Source organism: Tachysurus fulvidraco, chromosome 25, assembly GCF_022655615.1.
Source record: "Tachysurus fulvidraco isolate hzauxx_2018 chromosome 25, HZAU_PFXX_2.0, whole genome shotgun sequence".
NCBI lineage: Eukaryota > Metazoa > Chordata > Actinopteri > Siluriformes > Bagridae > Tachysurus > Tachysurus fulvidraco.
In genome coordinates, this window is record NC_062542.1 from 17,164,560 (window position 1) to 17,187,059 (window position 22,500).

The 22,500-nt window shown below is 43.4% G+C and overlaps 2 protein-coding genes across 9 annotated transcripts in view; one reads left to right on the plus strand and one right to left on the minus strand.

The window, feature by feature from the left end:
* Window positions 1-3,512: 3,512 nt before the first annotated feature.
* LOC113646362 (kelch-like protein 34) lies at window positions 3,513-6,799 on the plus strand. Its single transcript, XM_027152580.2, has one exon. It carries the CDS (start codon window positions 3,925-3,927, stop codon window positions 5,686-5,688), a length of 1,764 nt encoding a protein of 587 aa, XP_027008381.2. The 5' UTR covers window positions 3,513-3,924; the 3' UTR covers window positions 5,689-6,799.
* A 6,791-nt stretch (window positions 6,800-13,590) lies between these two features.
* The window catches only part of cnksr2a (connector enhancer of kinase suppressor of Ras 2a), a 65,839-nt gene continuing 56,929 nt past the window's right edge, over window positions 13,591-22,500 (minus strand). For 7 of the 8 annotated variants that reach the window (XM_047808868.1, XM_047808867.1, XM_047808865.1 and 4 more), the window contains 3 exons: window positions 21,498-21,993; window positions 14,945-15,144; window positions 13,591-14,315 (listed from right to left, as the gene is read on the minus strand). In XM_047808868.1, coding sequence (XP_047664824.1) covers window positions 14,085-14,315; window positions 14,945-15,144; window positions 21,498-21,993 — 927 coding nt within the window. In that variant the 3' untranslated portion in view covers window positions 13,591-14,084. The remainder of the gene's footprint in view (window positions 14,316-14,944; window positions 15,145-21,497; window positions 21,994-22,500) is intronic. The other variant, XM_047808861.1, reaches the window with a different exon arrangement.

The following is a 22,500-nucleotide window of genomic DNA, read 5'->3' on the forward strand; positions in this document are numbered from 1 at the left end:
ATTCATTCATTCATTTTCTACCACTTATCTACCACTTAACTTCTCGGGTCACGGGGAGCCTGTGCCTATCTCAGGTGTCATCGGGCATCGAGGCAGGATACACCCTGGACGGAGTGCCAACCCATCACAGGGCACACACACACTCTCATTTACTCACACACACACACACACACACACACACACTATGGACAATTTTCCAGAGATGCCAATCAACCTACCATGCATGTCTTTGGACCGGGGGAGGAAACCAGAGTACCTGGAGGAAACCCCCGAGGCACGGGGAGAACATGCAAACTCCACACACACAAGGCGGAGGTGGGAATCGAACCCCCGACCCTGGAGGTGACGTGACGACGTGACATACGGCTAAGTACGGTGACCCATACTCAGAATTTTTTCTCTGCATTTAACCCATCCAAAGTGCACACACACACAGCAGTGAACACACACACACACACACACACACACACACAGCAGTGAACACACACACACACACACACACACACACACACACACACACACACACACACACACACACACACACACACACACACACACACACACACACACACAGCAGTGAACACACACACCGTGATCACACACCCGGAGCAGTGGGCAGCCATTTATGCTGCGGCGCCCGGGGAGCAGTAGGGGGGTTCGGTGCCTTGCTCAAGGGCACCTCAGTCGTGGCCGGCCGAGACTCGAACCCACAACCTTTGGGTTACGAATCAGACTCTCTAACCATTAGGCCACGACTGCCCCGGAGGTGTGAGGCGAACGTGCTAACCGCTAAGCCACCGTGTCCCCCTGGTTAGAAGCTGTTAATGCATTTTAATTTCTACTTCTGTAGTAACAATATTCTGATCCGTTGGGATCACGTACTGTACTGTAGTAGTAAAATCCACGTGTAATCACTGACACGTTTTCTGTAAGGACAAATGAGTTTATAATTGATGTGTAGAAGGAGGCTCTAGTTTCTCAGTAACATGACACAAACTTTTGTCTTATAAAATACAGCATGACGTAAAAAAAGAGGCTAGTGAAGGAACGCCAGACGACGAGGTTTGTGGATATTTCACATCATTAGATGTAACTACAGACGAATAAACTGACCTGGTAGCAGGACGTCTGCTGGATCACACCACCTTTAGGTGTAATGGTGTTACTACTACAGCATGACAGAGTGTTTTGGTCCTTATCACTGGCATAACTCTTACAGTAAGATGTCATATGTGTAAAATATTAGCTTTTCATTTCCTTAGCAAAAAACAGTTCAGTCCTATACGAGTTATAGTGCATCAAGAAACTTTCATAAGTGATCACAGAACCTCTGCCTCTCGTCCCCATGGAAAGATCAATACATCCCTTAAATAAATTGCTGGATCTTTTGAACAAGCATACATTCTTTACATGAATATATTTATTTATTTATTTGTTTGTTTAACTATGACACTGGCGCTTGCTAGCGAAAAAAGTAACCCATTAATTTCCTAACGGACCCGCGAGGCAAACACGAATGAAGTACATGTGTACACACAGAGTATCTGACAGAAGTAAGTGCACCCCTGACATTTATGTAAATATTTTATTATACCTTTTCACGTGACAACACTGAAGCAACGACACTGAGCTCCAGTGTAAAGTAGTGAGCGTTCAGCGTGTATAACGGTGTAAATTTGCTGTCCACTTAAAATAACTCAACACAAAGCAGTTAATGTCTAAACCGCTGGCCACAAAAATGAGTACATCCCTAAGAGAAAATGTCCAAATTAAACCCAAAGTGTCGATATTTTGTGGCCACCATTATTTTCCAGCACTGCTTTAACCCTCTTGGGCATGGAGTTGACCAGAGTGGAGCTGGTGGATGTTCCATCTTCCATTTGAGGATGCCCCACAGATGGCCAGTCCATCACCTTTTCCCTCAGCTTCTTTAGCGAGGCATTGGTCATCTTGGTTGTGTTTGGGAACCATCATGTCAATGTGAGTTGATCGTGCTCTATTCAGTATGTCACAGTACATATTGGCGTTCATGGTTCCCTTCGATGAACTGTAGCTCCCCGGTGCCTACAGCACTCATGCAGCCCCAGACTATGACACTCCCACCACCTTGTTTGACTGTAGCCAAGACACACTAGTCTTTGTCCTCCTCGGTATAAGTTTATCTTGGTCTCATCGGACCACACGACATGGTTTCGGTAATCCGTGTCCTTATTCTGCTTGTCTTCAGCAAACTGTTTGCGAGCTTTCTTGTATAGTCTGAGCACTGACTTCAACCTCTGCAGCAATGCTGGCAGCATTCATTCATCTATTTCCCCAAACACAACTTCTGGATATGACGCCGACCACGTGCACTCCTGTGGTCGACCGTGGCGAGGCCTGTTCTGAGTTCTGAGTGGAACCTGTCCTGTTAAAACGCTGTACGGTCTTGGCCACCGTGCGGCGGCTCGGTTCCAGGGTTTTGCCGACCTTCTTATAACCTACATCATCTTTATGTAGAGAAACAATTCTTTTTTTCAGATCCTTAGAGAGTTCTTTGCCATAAGGTGCCATTACAGTCACCAGTACAGTAGGAGATAACACCAAAAGTTAACACACCTGCTCCCCATTCACACCTGAGACCTTGTAACACTAACAAGTCACGAGACACTGGCAAGAGAAAATGGCTAATTGGGCCCGATTTGGTCATTTTGTGCAGCGGTTCAGACATTAACGGCTGTGTGTCGAGTTATTTTGAGGTGACAGAAAATTGACACCGTCATACAAGCCGTACACTGACTACATTACATCGGAGCACAGGGTCGTTTCTTCAGCGTCGTCACGTGAAAAGATATAATAAAATATTTACATGACTGTGAGGGTGCGCTTACTTCTGTGAGATACCGTAGTTTGCATCTGTGTCTTCAGTACTCGTGTTACTAATTAGCACAGAGATGTGTTATAGGCTTTGAGGATTCCAGAGGATTATGGTCCACACTTGTGTGGTGTGCTAAGGACAGAGTGAGAATGTCACCAGTAGCTCGATTTTTCTGATGCCCCCATCCTGTTGCATCCCAGACCTGTTTGTGCCAAGAGCTATTTAGGGAAGATGACAGAATAAAATCATAAGGTCGGGGTAAGGGCTCGGGAATAGAAATAAACACACATCGTATCAGAACGCCATTCCAGCGCGACAGCAAACATGGCCATTGATTAACCCACAACACTTTCAGTTCGGGAAGGTTAATGTTTTGCTTACTTGATTTTTTCATCTCTATCATTCTGCTCACTTTTTTTTATCTGTCATGCCTCTCTTTCTGTCTCTCTCTACCACTTTCTCCCTGCCTAAGTCCTCATCTGTCTCTGATCTGCCTGGTGTTTCTATTCTTGTCACTAAGATGATGAGGAATGGGGTTTGAGTGCTAATGCCAACAGACAGAAATACTGTATAGAGCCGACTTGTTTACGTAGAGAAAAACTCATATGGGGCCATCAAAGCAAACACATACCCTCATGTATGATACCCTCATGTATGATACCCTCATGTATGATACCCTCATCTGCGATACTCCCAGAAGGACTGCAAGAAAAAGACATTGCTATGAGAGAGAAAGTTGGAGTCTTCTATTCTTTTCCCATGTGACCCAAAATGTCTACCCCTCCTTCTGTCTGAACAACATTCCTGTCCCAGGGAAACAGGGGGGAGGATGATGGGATGGTTGTCCGTCTCTGCCAGACTTGTCGTCCACTGGCTGAAAAAGAGATCTGTCCTAGTGGCATGTTTATCTGCAGCAGCAATGGGCTGCACCATCGGCGTAGCTGCCCTCATGAAGACACTCTCTTCATTCAAGGGGACTTACAAACTTTTCTCTTTCTTTTCCTTATTTTCTTTCCTGCCTTCACTTATCTTTAACTTTCTCTGAATCTTTTTAATCTTCTCCATTATAAATGAGTTATTTTCTTATGCACAGCAAGTCTCACAGCGATGGTCTGTTTGATCGGTACCAGAGCTTGCGGCAAGAAGGTCGAATGTGCGACATCATCCTGGAGGCCGAAGGCAAACGGTTCCCAGCTCATCGCACCTTGTTAGCTTGCTCCAGTGACTACTTTTGGTCACTATTCCAGGATCACACTTCGGAGTCGAGGGCTCGGACTGTCAGTCTACCAGCTGTGTCCTCAACTGGCCTGGAACTGGTCCTGGACTTCATCTATACTTCATGGATCTCGCTATCTCCTGCCACTTTGGAGGACACGCTGGAAGCTTGCTGCTACCTGCAGGCTACCCATGCTTTGCATCTCTGCACTGAGTACATCTCAAACAGTCTCACTCTGGATAACTGCTGCTTTTTTGCCAATGTGGCTGCTCGTTACAGCCTCTCGGGTGCACTTGCTGTCACCAATCGTTTTATCGCAAAACACATGGCAGGACTCCTGGGTGCCGATGGTGACAGATCTGGGCTTCTGGAGCTAAACCCTGATACTTTCCGAGAGGTGTTGGGGTCGGATGAGATACCGGGGGTAAAGGAAACAGCACTGCTACAGCTAGCTCTGGACTGGTTGTCCTGCAACCCTTTACCTGCCTTGGGAAGTAACTCTTTACTCAGTCGTGTTCGTTTTGGTCTGGTGCCTCCAGAAGATCTGACCCGTCTGAGTTCCCTCAACCCACCCCTGCGCACTCCTTTCATTCACAGCTTGGTACAGAAAGCCCTGCATTACCACTTGCATGTACCTCTCCAGCCATTAATTCAAACTGTCCATACGAGCTTGAGAGCCACAACCATGACGGTACTCCTGGTAGGAGGAGGTGCCGAAGCAGACCGTCCACAGACCCAGATTGAGAGCTATGATCAAGAAAGCAGGAAGTTCCACGTGCTGCCCATTGAAATGGTAAAGACCCTCCAGTACAATGGGGTTTGTGTGGTGGGAAACTTCCTCTTTGTGCTTGGAGGAGAGGTTGTAGAGGTGGATGGGGAGAGTGAGAAGACAGCAGTGATGACAGTGTCTGACCAGGTGTGGCGCTATGACCCTCGGTTTGAACGCTGGGAGGAGATGGAGCCACTGTTACAAAAAAGGGCACAGTTTTCCTGCTGTGTGGTGGACGGTGTAATCTATGCCATAGGAGGACGAGGCCAGAGAGGAGAACCCACCCTGTCCTCAGTGGAGAGATACAACATGAGTGCAGGGTGCTGGCGTAGTGGCGTGTCCTTGCCCCATGCTGTCTATGGACAAGCTTGTGCCACAATCGGCAGGGGTATCTACATCTCTGGTGGCATCCATGGCAGCCAGCCTGAGAGTAGCAGAGATTTGTTGTTTCTTAACACTTTTGATGATAATGTCTGGGAGAGACGCTCTGCTATGTCTATTGCCAGATTTGGCCATCAGATGGCAGCCATTAACGAGAGACTCTACGCCTTCTTAGGGATGTATGAACCATTTTGTGACATCGAGTGCTACGATCCTGAACAAAATCAGTGGACACGACTGAAACCTCTTCTGCAAGATCGCTTCTGCTATGGTTTGACAGTCACACCAAGCGGATTTGTGTTGATGTTCGGAGGTAGAAAGTGGCGAGAAGGACAGGAAGTGTGCGTTTGTGATGTGCTGGAGTACGACCCTGAGTACGACAGCTGGAGGAAAGTGTGTAAGCTGCCACATCCATTATGTGGGACTCAGTGTGTTCAGATGAGTCTCCAAGAACTGATAGAAACATAGGAATCTCCCATAACCCCCAACTTCCATATACACACAGAGAAAAGCTGAAGAATGATCAGTCGGTCCGAACTTGGTAGACTCGTGGAGGGTAAAAGATCTACGCAGACAGAATGGATTCTGACCTTCAGGATGGTGAATCAGAAGAATCTTGGCACCGGAGGCAGTGTGCTGTAAAGCATGAGCGCAGTGGGAGGTCGTACTGACAGAGCGAAAACGACAAGTGTCCTGGGAGTTCTGGAGACGTCAGATTTTCAGACAATGAAAGAATCAGACACCGATCAAACTGTAAAATAAGGACTTTCTGAAGCAGGAGACCAGCTTTAAACACAGACTGGAAATTTGGCAATATAGACAGAAAAGATTCGTGCCAGAGAAAGGTGGCTTACGTACTGTAGAGAAAAGGATGGAACAGAACAGACACATAAAAATAAGGTCGAGGCATAAAATGGTATTGAGAACAAGGTATTTAAAAGCACTTTAAGATAATTAAAGGTCTCTGAGTGTGTGTGTGTGTGGGATAAACAATAAAAGGGGGAGATAGATTTAGATCTTTCAACTAAAAAAACATGTCAGAACTCGACATAGAACGCTTTCCGCTATTCCCGATGACCGAAGTAAGTAAAATTCACGAGGTGTTTAAGTGTTTATTAATATGATATGATAAATATCTTGCATGTGACACATTTTTAAAATCATACAACAAAAATATCTTCCATTCAGAATGTAACGAAAGCCATTGAGAGAAATGTACACAAGAAAAGTGCCCGAATAAACGGGTGGAGCTTTAACACGGTCCCTGGAGCTTTCACGTCATTGAGTGCAAATCATTTCTGCTTTGTCATAATGAGCTTAAAATAAATGAAATAATTAATTAAGTGGTTTTAAAAGCAAAAAGGCATGGAATGGAGAGAAAGAGCATGAGGCTGTGGTAATTAACCCAAAGCAGAAACACTGGGGATGTCTGTATGCTAGGATACAGCAGATTAGCTGAAGGTGGCCTGAGAGGAAGGGAGGAAGGGTGTGTATAAAGAAAGCCTAAAAATGTTCACAACGGTTTAGAGAGAGGCAGAAAGGCAAAAAAGGGTCGAATAAACTCACAGTTAGACCTGGAGCTTTCATGGATGGTCGGTTCTTTCATTTTTTAATGCTTTATCTGAGGTTGTGAAGCTTGGAGTTCAGCTGGTGTGGCTCAGCAAAAGCATCTGGTTTTCTTTTTGAAATAGTTTTTCTACAAGGACATAAAGACACCAAAGTGTGTCCTGTTGTCATGCTGGTGCGGGAACAAAAATGTCACGAAAACCGGGGTGTCGTCGGGATAAAAAGACCCGAATGCAGGATAGCTAAATAAAGCAGATTTATTAAACATAACATAAGCAAAAAAAAAACAAATAAAACTGAAACCAAGACTGAGCTACACAAAGACCTCAACAAAGACAAGGATTCCACGCTGCCAGAGACAACACGGCACGAATAAATACGCTAGACAATTAGACACATAAGGGACAGGCGTGCTGAGGCGGGAAGGGACAGACATGGACGGGACAGGCGCGTGAACACAAAACGTAAACAAAAAGCACGTAGCAAAACCTGGGATGAAGCACAGTTACTGTCACCACCTTGAAGCTGATTATTTTCCTATTTACATCTCCATGTGATTTATTTCTTTTAATATCATATTAAGTTTTTATTGTTTTTAACTGTTTATAGTTACATTTATTGTTGTGTTAGTTTATAGTATAGTATATACAGTATAGTATAGTATATATAGTATAGTATATACAGTATAGTATAGTATATATAGTATAGTATATACAGTATAGTACAGTATATATAATATAGTATAGTATAGTATAGTATAGTATATATAGTATAGTATATACAGTATAGTATAGTATAGTATAGTATAGTATATACAGTATAGTATAGTATAGTATATACAGTATAGTATAGTATATACAGTATAGTATAGTATAGTATATACAGTATAGTATAGTATAGTATATACAGTGTATATATAGTATAGTATATACAGTATAGTATAGTATAGTATATACAGTATAGTATAGTATATACATTATAGTAGAGTATAGTATATTATATACAGTATAGTATATTATAGTATATACAGTATAGTATAGTATAGTATATACAGTGTATATATAGTATAGTATATACAGTATAGTATAGTATAGTATAGTATAGTATATACAGTTTAGTATAGTATAGTATAGTATAGTATGAAGCAATAGTATGATGTGCTGCTTTAGAAAAGTAATCAACTTTGTTGTAGTAACAGTGACTTTGCTTCATCAAATCACCCTGCTGTTGATTATTGTTTTAGAACAGCACCCCATATACACACACACACACACACACACACACACACACACACACACCCAAATACACACACACACCCCATACACACACACACACACACACACACACACACACACACACACACACACACACAAATACACACACACCCCACACACACACAAATACACACACACACACACACACACACACACACACACACACCCCACACACACACAAATAAACACACACACACACACCCCACACACACACGGTTTCACAACCTCAATAAGAAGTGCCAGATCTAGCTAAAGAATCAGTACAGAAGACCACAGTTTCATGAAGAAAATTTTATTGACTTTAACCACGTGGACCTCAAAACTGGAGAAACGAATTGATTTCCTAAATAAATTATGAAATAAATAAAACTGCCTTGTAATAATAGCGGCACAAAATACTGGCATTTCCAAATGACATGCCTAATTAGAACAAATAATTATTTGCAGAAACATCATTGTAGATTTACTAGATTGGTCTGTATTAAATGTTTATATTAATTGTGTGTGTGTGTGTGTGTGTGTGTGTGTGTGTGTGTGTGTGTGTGTGTGTGTGTGTGTGTGTGTGTGTGTGTGTGTGTGTGTGTGTGTGTGTGTGTGTTAAACTCAGAATTATGTCATATTTCAAAAGTATCTGCACAAGTCCAATAAAAAACGAGCTTCAGGTCCAAAACAGGCAGCTGAGAAGAAAACCAATCTAGTAATTCCAGTCATTTCCACGAGCGAACGCTGTGCCATGTCTAACATAACCTACATAGTGCTAATCATGATAGAACTCTATTATTATTATTATTATTATTATTATTATTATTATTATTATTATTATTATTATTATTATTATTATTATTTAGTCACATGACCAAATCAAGTACATCGGTTTGATTCAGATCCCAGAAAATTCTGTTCTACTTCAGTGGGTTTTCATGAGGGTCATTAATTATCTTTCACACATCAGTACTGTACATTATAATACACATACAGCATCTTATTTTACATTAAACTCCAATCAGAACATTCACAATTATTATTTCTTCTTCTTCTAAAAAAAAAAAAAAAAAAAGCACAGGAAAAGTCCAGTTCATCATCAGACTTCATTCAGCACTCGAGTGCAATAAGAAAGCAAACAAACAAACAAACCAAAACTTGTATAAAGTGTAAGAATGGATCTGAGCCATGCAGTAGAAGAATATAAGATATATATATATTTATATATTTACACAGATGAAGCTGGGTAAAAGCGAGCGCTGATGAACAATAAAATTAATATAGGTCATTATTTATTTGTTTTTATTATGAATTAACAGATGAATGTTATTAATGCAATAAAATGTATTTATTAATAATTATTTTATATATATATATATATATATATATATATATATATATATATATATATATATATATATATATATATAATAAGGTGAATAAATGATTTATTTAATTCATTTTAAAAATAATAATTCAATAATTAAAGAAATGGAAGCGTAGCGACCTTAAAGTCAGTGTTTATAGCTTGAAATGGCCCTGATGATAAATCCTCCCACTTTCCTGAATATGTGCTTGTAACCTTTCCCTGCTCTATGATTGGATGAAGCCCCAAAGAATTTATGAATTATTCATGAAACTCGTTATAATACACAGTTGCTGCAGGTCGATAGGAAGTAGCGGTTATGGCCAAAAAAATTATTTATGAATTTATTGGCAAGATTGAGCTGAAGTAATGAGTATTGCTGGAGTCTCTGTGCAGAAAATGTGTCTCATGTTTGTGAACGTCTTTATAGAGTCGTCTCTCTTTTCGGCCGGAGGCGTAGAACAGCGAGCTCTGCTCCAGACTCAGACGATCGGCTCTGCGGAATGAAGCCGTCTATCAAACCTACGCATGGTGAAATCACAGGCTTTGGCCAGCAAAGCCTACACGCAGGTGTGATTTCCTCACTGACTCTTTAATATAAATGCCTCTGCCTCTGCCTCTACTACATCTCCGTAAACGTCCTACATCTGTATTGCACATCTGGATTTCCGAAACAAATGATGCTTTTATTATCTCAAAAGTAAATTAACTAGCTGTTAACGTGTAAATCATCATTTTCACTAGCGCTGTGTTTGCGTCTCTCACGCTTGTCAATCGTATTCCGCAGGAGGCGGGACTTTTGAAATACAGTTGTGCTCAAAATTCGCAGACCCTGAAAGAAATGATTAATTATTGAACTTTATTTGGAAAATATGACCGATAATGCAAAAGAATTATCACATAGTTGTTTGACTTCTTTGTTTTTAACCCTCATGATAACTGAAATCACCTAAACAACCTGATCAAAAGTTTACATCCCCTCGAATGTTTGGCCACATTATAAACACACAGGTCGACACACGGAGCTTTAAATGTCTATTTAAATGTCTATTAAAGGGACGTTTCCACATCTGTGACTCATTGTAATTGTAATTAGTGTCTGTGTGTAAATAGTCAGTGAGTTTCTCAGCTCATGAGGTGATGCACTGACTTGGCTGGATACTGGACCATGGGGAAGACAAAAGACCTGCCGACGGACCTGCGTAATAAGGTAGAGGAACTTTATTAAACAGGAGGAGGATATAAAAAGATCTCAACACGTGAGAATGCCAGTCAGTGCTGATTAAAGAGGTGGAACACAAAAGGTTCTGTCGATACTAAGCCACGGTCAGGTAGAGCAAGAAAGATTTGAAGAAGACTGCCAGAAGAAGTGTTCAGGGCACAAAGAAAAACCCACAAACACCTTGGAGAGAAATATAGGCTGCTCAAGGGACACGAAAAGGAGGGACTTGAACACAAATGTCCTGCATGGTCGAGTTGAACACCATGTGTCATGTGGAGTGATGAGACCACAACGGAACTGTAAAGTCAGAACCATAAACACTAGGTTTAAAGAGGAGTTAACAAGGTCTACGGTGAAATGTACACCATCCCCGGTGTAAAGCATGGTGGTGGATCTCGGATGTTTTGGGGCTGTGTGAGATCCAGAGAGTGAGGACAAATTGATAGCAAGTTGAATGCAGCATGTTATCAGAAAATACTGGCAGATAATTTGCATTCTACAGCACGAAAGCTGCACATGGGACGATCTCGGATGTTCCAACATGACAGCGATTCAAAGCACAAGGCAAGGTCGAACCTCCAGTAGCTACAGCAGAGAAAGGTGGAGGTTTTGGAGGCCATCACAGTCTCCTGACCTTAATATCACTGAGCCACTTTGGAAAGATTGATACGTACATGATTTACAGGAAATGGAGGCATTTTGCCAAGAGGAACTGGCAGCTCTACCATCTGGGAGAATTAAAGGTGCGGTCTCCGATTTTTGAGAAATGCTTCAGAAAACCGAAAATAAACAAAAATCAAAACAAACGTGTAGCCAATGAGCAGAAAGGGGCGTGTCTTGTCGATATGGGTGGAGAGAGTGTTCAGTGCGCATGTGTGACGTTAGCAGAAAGCGGTTTTAACATCGACATGGAGGATAAAAACAAAGAAAGAAAGAGAAGAAAGACTTACGATAAGGACAAGAAGTAGGACGTGTTAATATAGGATCAGCTTTCCAGCGCTGGAGAGAACTGAAGGAGCAGGAAGTTGGCCACATATTCACAGGTTGGAGTTTCCCGAGTCAATAACTCCTGAGCTAAACGCTGTTACTACACAAATAACACCTCTTTTCTATCGTAGTAATGTAGAGAGGCAGCTACAACCGCGTTTTGTGTAGTAACAGCGTTTAGCTCAGGAGTTATCGACTCGGGAAACTCCGACCTGTGAATATGTGGCCGACTTTACTTAAGACGCCGAGGCGCTTTTTTCCTTCTCGATAGGTGAGTAACGTTGGTTTTGCTTTGTTACACAGAACTAATATATGCCTTTGTCCTTTACATCATTATGCTTGTGTGGCATTTTTGCTTGTTTGTTTATCTACAATCGTATTGTTCTTCCCTTCAGCTATGATAAAGACACGTTTCTTTCTGTTAGTCGCCCGGGTTACGTACGTATGTGTGGGCGGAGCTGTCGATACAGGGGTGGGACCCGTTTGGGTTAGGGGCGTGTTTGTTTTGGTGATTTTATATGTCAACATTAGCTTTCAAAAATCGGAGACCTCACCTTTAATGAGCTCAAGTACAATTATTACAAAAGACCGCACGTCATCTTCGATGCTAAAGGGGGCGACACACGATATTAGGAACTAAAGTTATGCAAACTTTTCCTTTCATTCTTTTCTTTTTTGTCATGTTTAGTTTGATGATTGTTCCATTCTGTGATGCTTTACATATTAACTCGAGTCCTATAAGATAAAATAAATTATTTTTGCCCTTTCAGTCATGTTTTCTTTAAAAAAAACGGTTCACATATTGCAAATTTTCGCAAAGTACGCAGACTTTTGAGCACAACTGTAAGTTAACGTATTTCCTGATGTCTAGTGTCATTCGTATACGAGCCAGGAGACTTAAACTAATAAACATCAGATACATTGTTATGTTTTTCTCTTCATTTTACCATGATCATGATTTGTGTTGTTTACTTATTAGTTCACCGTCATCAACCTAGCAATGAGCTAGTTAGCAAACAGTGGGCTTTATTTATTGAGCAGGATACAAATAGGGATGTGGTAGCCTAGTGGTTAAGGTGTTGGACTACCAATCGGAAGGTTGTGAGTTCGATTCCTACGTCCACCAGGATGCCACTGCTGGGCCCCTGAGCAAGGCCCTTAACCCTCAATTGCTCAGTTGTATAAAACAAATAAAAAATGTAAGTCGCTCTGGATAAGGGCGTCTGCTAAGTGCTGTAAATGTAAATAAATTTACAGCTAAATTGGTGATTTTTAAGAAAATAAGATCCGTTGAGTGTCGGTGAGAGACGACGAGCCGCGACGGCTGAGCTGCATTATAGCGAGATTTTCCGTTTTTCTTTATAAACTTTGCCTTTTATGGATTTTTGTGGGTGTGGCTAAATGTAAACGCTGTAAACTTTCTCAGTCATTTATGCAGGATTGGTGTTTATCAGCCTTCATAACTTTAACTCTGACAGGAATATTTAGTTCAGTTTAGTTTAGAAAAAGAAGATAAATAAAGACCAGAGTTCAGGTTTCTACAGCAAGACTTCTCCGGGTTACGTTAACGAACGTCCACACGACGCTAGCGACTCCGTAAGCAGCTCACTGCTGTAGTACGGACGGACAGATACGGACACGTGGACTCTTAAGATTCCATCGGTAAATTGTGAGGATGAGTTAAGCAGCTAGTTCAGCATATAAACTAATTAACATCAGCTAAAAAAGAATAAAAACATGATATTATATTAGTGATGTCCGGTTTTCTTTTGCTCCACACGTCCAGGCTTCGCGTTTCAAAGTCTGTTTGTGCGGTCTGTCCTGTGGTTCTGTTACATCACGGACCTGGGAACGATTCTGTCCTGGTGCCGTGTGTGAAGGCCATCGCTTTTGTTCGGGTCCCAGGAAACATTGCAGTGGTTAAAACCAGTAACTGGTGCTTCCAAATCCAGTGTTATGAGTCGAGGCTGCTGGTTTGTTTGTTTGTTTGTTTGTTTGCATGTGTCTATTAGATAACACAATTAAAGGAATATGCTATCGTTTGTTTGTTTGTTTGTTTGTTTGTTTGTTTGTTTGAGTAAGCTCTATCGTCTCTAGTGTGTCATTTGAGTTTCACAGAGCAGCTTTTCCACAAGTGTCCCTACAAAAACTACGTCAGTAAATCGACACCAAATGAACCGATAACAGACGACTAAGGGCAGATGTGGAATAGAGAGAGTAACAGTAATGCTGTACAGATGAGACACACAGGATGGAAAACCTCTCCAAACTGTTTTTATCCATCACATCCAAACTTACTCCATCATTACCTAATCGTTACACCATCAGGTGTCTTCACACAGAGCTGAAGTATAAATAAACCTACAGTACTGGTAGAGTAAGGTTCTGAGACGAGCCACTTACAACCTGATAATGTGTGTGTGTGTGTGTGTGTGTGTGTGTGTGTGTGTGTGTGTGTGTGAGTGATTCAGACATGAGTCTCGATGTAGGAGTGTGTGTGTGAGAGGGACGGCGTGCGCGGCGTGGGTTCAGGAGTGGACGCCGGGCTCGGCTCTGACAGCGGACTAGGCTGCCGCTCCTTCTTGTCTTCGGCTGAGAACAGCTCCATGTACGTTCTCTTCCACTCCTGGAAGTCGGAGGATGTGAGCTTGGGTTTGTCCAGCAGCTTGTCAATCACTGCTATCTCGCCTTCCCTGTCCTATCAGAGCGCAGAAACAGAGCAGTGAAGGGTGGACGTTACAGACACACTCTCCATCACTCTGTCCAGGGCTAAAATACAGGTTAGGACATCAGAGGCACGAGTCACGGCTGTTAGCTCACGAGTTAAAGTGATAGAGCGCACTTCAACAGGTGAGACTAGCGGGGCAAGGACACACACACACACACACACACACACACACACACACACACACACACACACACACACACACACACACCATGCTAACTTTGACCAGAGTCCTCTGACACTGTGGGCCTCCCCGCCCCTCCACACTGCACCTTATCCTTCCTTCCAGTACCCACAATGCAACAGGAGTCGGCCAGAGATCAAGCACACAGCAGGACCGGAGCCACAGACTAGCATTAGCCTTGACAGCTAGTTCTGCTCCACAGCCAAGCACAGCCATGTTACTAGACAGTAGAACAAACATCAAGGCTCCAAGACAGCAGCACCGAAGAGAAACGTTTCCAAATCATGGCATGGCTAAAGAGCGCCGCTGTCTTCCGAGCCCCGGAGACGCTCAGACAGACGGACAACATCGCAGACAGACGAAGACGCATTGATACGCAGACAGACAGAAACCCATGCGGCAGCAGCTTATCCGGTACCTTGAGCGTGCTCTGCAGGATGCGCAGGCGGTGAACTTTGTCGTTGAGCAGCGGGTCGTTGCATCTGCGGACAAACGAGTGCTTGTACTCGAGATGGGTGGAGAGACGTGGATCACCCAGAGGAGACACACTGGCACGCTCTAGCGCCCGGTACAGATCTCCCAGAGAGTCGGCATGGCACCGACGCTCATGCTCCATGCCTGAAGGGGGCGCCACACACACACACACACACACACACACACATAAAGAACACACACACACACACATAAAGAACACACACATCAGAATCAGTGAGCTGTTCAGTGTTTAACCTTCAAAATCTAAAGAACGATTTATTCAAAACTTTAATAAAGGATTTTAAAGAAGATCTGACATCCGATTTGATTCCGTGTTTGTTAGCTGTTATTGGAACACAGCACTACCTCGTTACCTCCTGATCAACATCTGTTCTTATTAACACTCAAACATCTGGATTCATTGAGCAGGTTATAATTCATACAGGAAGACACGATACGAGGTTTTTTATGAGGTAAAAAAAAACAAACACCGAGAGAGAGAGAAGAGCGAGAGCCGCTCCGAGCTTCACGCCGCTGATCGTTTTTAGGTCAGCTGAGAATTTTTCACATGATTTGTGTTCTAGTTTTTGACATTTATAGGAACCGAGAAGCAACAGAGCGTCACAGCGATTTGTACTGAAGAAGAAGAGCAGACAAACAAACAAACAAACAAACAAACAAACAAATAATAAGGGCATTCTAGCATCAATACAAATATTATTTAAAAAAAAAGAGTAAATACATTTTACTCATTAATCTTGCAGTGTCTCAGCTGTGATTTATAAAGAGTTCTTTTGTTCATTCTTCATCCCGAACAAACAAAAGCCTGAGCGATCAGAGCAGGAGATAAATCTGAGACGAGAGAAGCATCTCCTCGCAGCAGGCGGGTCATAATTCTTAATTACTCCTGAGCTGCAGGGAAGACTGTAAACACTCGTCTCTCTGTGTCCTGCATCATGGCTCTGTCAGCCCACACACACACACACGCACACACACACACACACACACACTAGCCTAAGTATGCACACTGACCCTACGCTGACTAACACACTCATAATTTAGTGTTTAGCAGCCAAAAAAAAAAAACAACCCACTACATCACTCCCACGCTGCTGCAGTCGAGCCGGAGCTGTGATGGTTTCAGGTGTCTCATCCATCATCTCCATGTGACACACCTGGAGAAGCTTATGCCATGTTGGGATGTGTGGGAGAAATACACAACGCTTAAATAAAGAAAGTGTTGGTGTAAGAGCATGTAAGGGAGCCAACGCAGCATGTAACACTCACTGAGATCAACATGAGATGAGATGAGACGAGATGAGACGAGATGAGATGAGACGAGATGAGATCTTGCTTCAGGACATCAGGTTCCTGTTATTGTGTTCGGACCCTTTACTACATGAGGGCAGCATTTCCTCCTCATCACTAATATCCTATCTAATTATTATCATAATTATATCATATATTATTATATTATTATTCATGAGCTTTAGGGTGGAGCTTGTTATATATGCAAAACAATTACATCCAAACTCCACCCTGACTCTAAAAAAACCTGAACAGTTTGTAGAACTTGTGCTCTTATCTTCCTTCTCTGTCATGCAGACACAACATCATTCTGAGATCATCAGGTTTCTGCAGCACAGCTCTGGATGTTCAGAAGTTCTCCTCTGTCCTGCTTTCACACTTACTGATTCCTGGTAAATTCCCAGGTCGTATTGTAACTGTGTGAAAGTTCTACTTGAGTCTCTGGACTAAGTTATTTTGTCTCCGCTCTCTCGGGCTTCGGGGGCTCGGTGTGTCACCAGCCATAAGAACTCTTCAGCAGGTGGTGGAACAGGCTGGAGATGGAGGATGACTAACATCCATCCGCCCCCACTTCATGAGAGAGAGAGAGAGAGAGAGAGAGAGAGAGAGAGAGAGAGGGGGGAATAAAGGGTTATTCATGGAGACCCTGTGCTGTGGTTATATATAGAGCGCTGCAGGAGTTCAGCTCTGACAAAGTGAGCAGAAACAAGCAACAGGACAGGATGTGAGACACAAGGAGACGATACAGCACTGTCAGTCTGAGGATGTTAATTCCTCCCCTCTCTCTCTCTCTCTCTCTCTCTCTCTCTCTCTCTCTCTCTCTCTCTCTCTCACTCTCTCCCTGCCCCCCCCCCCTCACACACACTCACAGCTCAGGCCACGCCCACACCTATACATGGGTTTTAGCAACATTTAGGTCTCTTGACTTTAGTAAAAATGCTGTTTTGATTCTTTTGCTTATGTGTGTGTTATGTGTGTGTTATGTGTGTGTTATGTGTGTGTTATGTGTGTGTTATGTGCGTGTTATGTGCGTGTTATGTGCGTGTTTTGTATGTGTTTTGTATGTGTTTTGTATGTGTTGTGTGTGTTATGTGTGTGTTATGTGTGTGTTTTGAGTTACACTGCTGCCCAGGTTGTTACATCACACCTCTCATCTCCTGTTTACAGTTTCATTTAATTTTGCTGTGTGTCAGAACTTTTAGTCATGAATCCAGATAACTTTGTCCTCCAGCAGAACCTTCAGCAGCTCCACCACATTATCAGGAGTTCTCCTTCTCTACAGATCCGTACACACATCTTCTTCTGGTGTTTCACACCTGAGCATGAGTAAGAGTGTAGAGCATTGGGCCACAGGTAAAGTGTAGAGGATTGGGCCACAGGTAAAGTGTAGAGCATTGGGCCACAGGTAATGTGTAGAGGATTGGGCCACAGGTAATCACAGGTAATCACAGGTAAAGCGTAGAGGATTGGGCCACAGGTAATGTGTAGAGGATTGGGCCACAGGTAAAGTGTAGAGCATTGGGCCACAGGTAAAGTGTAGAGCATTGGGCCACAGGTAAAGTGTAGAGCATTGGGCCACAGGTAAAGTGTAGAGGATTGGGCCACAGGTAAAGTGTAGAGCATTGGGCCACAGGTAAAGTGTAGAGGATTGGGCCACAGGTAAAGTGTAGAGCATTGGGCCACAGGTAATGTGTAGAGCATTGGGCCACAGGTAATCACAGGTAAAGCGTAGAGGATTGGGCCACAGGTAATCACAGGTAATCACAGGTAAAGTGTAGAGGATTGGGCCACAGGTAAAGTGTAGAGCATTGGGCCACAGGTAAAGTGTAGAGCATTGGGCCACAGGTAAAGTGTAGAGCATTGGGCCACAGGTAATCACAGGTAATCACAGGTAAAGTGTAGAGCATTGGGCCACAGGTAAAGTGTAGAGCATTGGGCCACAGGTAATCACAGGTAAAGCGTAGAGGATTGGGCCACAGGTAATCACAGGTAATCACACACACAACATGGACACATCCTTTTATTTTTGCTCCATCAATGAAAATATTCCTGAAGAGGCCACGGCTGGAGGAAGAATCGCATATTGCCATGGTAACGCACAGCATGACTGACAGCCCATAGTAACTGTAGTAACAGGTTTAGTGTTACAAACCAAAATATCTCACTGTTATCTACTGCATAACAATGACGATGACAACGAGGATGATGATGGCGATGATGATCATAATGATGATGATGCTGATGGTGATGATGATGATGATGATGACGGTGATGATAACAATGATGATGATGATGATAATGATGTTATGATGCCGATGATAATGACAATGATGACGATGATGAAGATGGCGATGATGTTGTTGATATTGTTGATGTTGATGATGATGATGATATTGATGATGATGCTGATGATAATGTTGATGATGATGATGTTTATGGTGATGATGATGATGACGACGATGATGATGATGGCGATGATGTTTAGGATGATGATGATAACGATGATGATGATGATGATGTTGATGATGGTGATGGTGATCATCATCACATCTCTGTGTGCATGCCTCATCATAGAATCAGGAGGATCAGGAGCATCAGGAAAATCAGGAGAACCAGGAAAATCAGGAGAACCAGGAGCATCAGGAGAACCAGGAAAATCAGGAGAACCAGGAGAATCAGGAGAACCAGGAGCATCAGGAGAACCACACCATCCGGCTCACACAAGCCAGAGAAATAAAGAGACACATGAATAAATAACAAAAACATCTGTCTCTGCTGCACAATGGGATTTAATACCAACTTCAAAACCTGGAACAAACACAATCCTCCTTTATGGAAAAAATCCTCTCTGCTGTTGACGAGTCTGAATGTGAGGCCACCATCGGCCCTGAACACGCTGCCCTAATTACACGTTCTCTGGTAATGAGCAGTGCCATTAAAACTTAATGAAGCTGCAGTCGTATTTTTGGACATTTTCAGAAAAGAAATAGGCGACCGGTTTTTATTTATTTATTTATTTATTTATTTATTTATTCATTCATTCATTCATTCATTCATTCATTCATTCATTCATTCATTCCAGACATCAGACGTACCATCGAGTGAATGTACAGAAGCTCCGGGACGTAACCATAAAGGAATGAAGCCTTTCAGGTCAGAAGTCTGGAGGAATCTTTGTGTTAGAGACAAAGTGAAAATGTTCTGTACTGAAGACTAAAAGCGTGGAGCTCCGAGCTGGACTCACTGCAACGGACCCAGAGAGAGACACGGACGCTACGGCCCCCGACTCCGCCCCTCATGTATCCTCATGTGACGCATTAAACCTAGACTGTAACACAGACAACATGACAAAATCTCTTCCTCTCTTCTTCTCATTTCTTCATAACCTCATCTCTTCATCTCTTCCTCTAATTATTTCATCACTTTATGACTTCATGTCTCCATCATTCTCTCTCTTCATCTCATCTCTCCTTGTCTTGATGTCTTCATCTCTTCATCACTTCATTTCTTTCTTACTTCGTCTCTTCATGTCTTCATCACTTCATCTCTTTATATCATCACTCCATCTCTTCATCACTTCATCTCATCTCTTCATGTCTTCAGTAAAAAAAACAATCTGCATTAAAAGCAGACGGTGTGAAGTGAGTGCGGTGTTTTTCACTTCCATCACTGTCTCGCACTCGCGCTACACTGAAGTGCAATCATTTGCCACTTAAACCCTGAGCAGTGTGTATTGTTTCCTACAGAATGTGTCAGTAACCAAATCAATGAGGCAGGACTGACTTTGGAACGAGAGAATGGTGAGAATAAACTGATAGAACTGCTGTGAAAAACAGGATGAAAGCTGAGGAATAAAGGGACTACAGAACGACAGAAAATATAAAATGGGGGCGCGGTGGCTGAGTGGTTAGCATGTTTGCCTCACAGGGTTGGGGGTTCGATTCCCGCCTCCGCCTCGTGTGTGTGGAGTTTGCATGTTCTCCCCGTGCCTCGGGGGTTTCCTCCGGGTACTCCGGTTTCCTCCCCCGGTCCAAAGACATGCATGGTAGGTTGATTGGCATTTCTGGAAAATTGTCCGTAGTGTGTGAGTGTGTGAGTGAATGAGAGTGTGTGTGTGCCCTGTGATGGGTTGGCACTCCGTCCAGGGTGTATCCTGCCTCGATGCCCGATGACGCCTGAGATAGGCACAGGCTCACCGTGACCCGAGAAGTTCGGATAAGCGGTAGGAGATGAATGAAAGAAAATATAAAATGTTCCTGTGGTTCTCGCTGAAGCGTCGAGATCCAATTCTGTTTGCATTTCTTATTATATTTCCACATGCAACTGTCTGATGTCACTTTAGAGTCCTGTAGAAAAACGGTTCCTCGAGGTTCTTTATGTGGTTAAGAGTTCACAGGTTCCTCGCGATCAGGGGTTCGGATTCATTCTTTGTTTTTTAGTGTTAGTGTTTACTTTTTTAATGTGGACGAGTGTCATTTTACATTAAAAGAATCGACGAGAAACACTGATGGGAAGCTGTGAAGTGAAGCTCTGCCTCTACACTGAAGAGAAGAATCATAATGCATGTAAGCGGTGACTTTCCCTCCCTGTAGAGCGCCTGGACGTTTCATTTAGCAGCCAGTTTCCATAAAACTTCCTGAAGTCTCTAAAGGACAGCGGTTTAAAGGACAGACTAATAAACACAGACCTGCTTCACAGCCAGACCTTTACATCTCCTCCAGAAGCTCCGACTCGTTCACGCTGGGATATTTGTAAACTAGTCACATCCACTGGCATCAATAATAAATGTTCAGTGTTCACAGAACAACAAACATTCGCTTCAGCTCTTAAATCTGCAACTTGCTGAGACTCGCTTGCAAAACTCCAGTACACACAGGCTGTGTGTCTATTAGTACTGAACATTGGATTTATATCATTTATATCCATCCATCCCTCCCTCCATCCATCCATCCATCCATCCAATCAAAGTGTGAAGCTATAGAGCAGTTCAATCACTCATCCATCCATCCATCCATCCATTGTTCCCACCCTCTTTCTCTCTGTAATGATCCAGATGATCCATGCATCCATCCGACTCTTTATAAACTGCACCTAAGTGTCTATAAAACATTTATAAATACTGCTCCACAATCCACTGGTCATGATTTACCTACAGATCATCACAGGTGTGTGTAACACGTCTGACCCACCGTCACCTCTGTGTGCAGGATCCCGTTGCTCTGCCATGCTAGTGGATGGTGAGAGGAGCGCGTGCAGGCCGCTGTCGCGTGGCAGTGTGAAGCTGCGGGGTTTCCCTCCACCTGCCACAGGGTCTCGTAGACGCTCACCCTCAAGCATGTCGAAGGGTCCGTAGTGCTCCTGCAGAAGCGTGCGCTGGGCGGGAAGCGTGGACTGGCGGCGGCGCTCGGGGGACATCGTGTTGCCCGGCTCAACAAACACAGCGTCCTCCAGAGGCAGCGTCTGCAGGTAGTGGAGCCCCGAGCTGGTGAGCGGCGTCTCAATCAGGTCCTGCCACGAACGCCGCTGACTCGCAGACTTCCGGGCCGGAGAACCACCACCGCTGCTGCTACCCCCACCACCAGGAGGATCCGAGCGGTACTCCTCATGAGACGAGCGTGAGTGTGAGGTTTCGGTGGATGACAGCCGGCTGTGTTTGGAACCCGGGTACGGACTCGCGCAGGTCATCTGTTAGGAAAGATGGAGAGATTTCAGCTGTGAGTTTACGGCTTTACATAAAATACTGAACATGAGTCACTTCTAAATAGTTCATTAATCGTTTTTATTTGTCAGAAAGACATTTAAACACCTCCACGATGGACCATAACACTTCTCAGTTCTAACCACAGCCTCAAGCTCAACTCGTTACTGCTGGAAGTCGACTTATTTATTTATCTGAAGTTCCTTTGTCCTGAAGGTTCCCCTCTGACTGGTACACAGCACTGACACTACACACTCCTTCAGCACGATAAATAAAAGCCATAACTCTGATCACACAGACGTGTATTCGGTGACGTGGTGCGTCGGCTGTGCAGCTCTGTGAGCGAACGTGATGATACGCAGTCACAGGATGTCAGAGTCTCTGCAGACGAGGCCGTCTTTCTGTCTGGGCGTCTAATCATCCGACAGAGTAAGAGAGAGTTAACTCAAAGGAGGAAATGCTGACTTCTTTTTCACAGAGAAGGCGAGAGATTG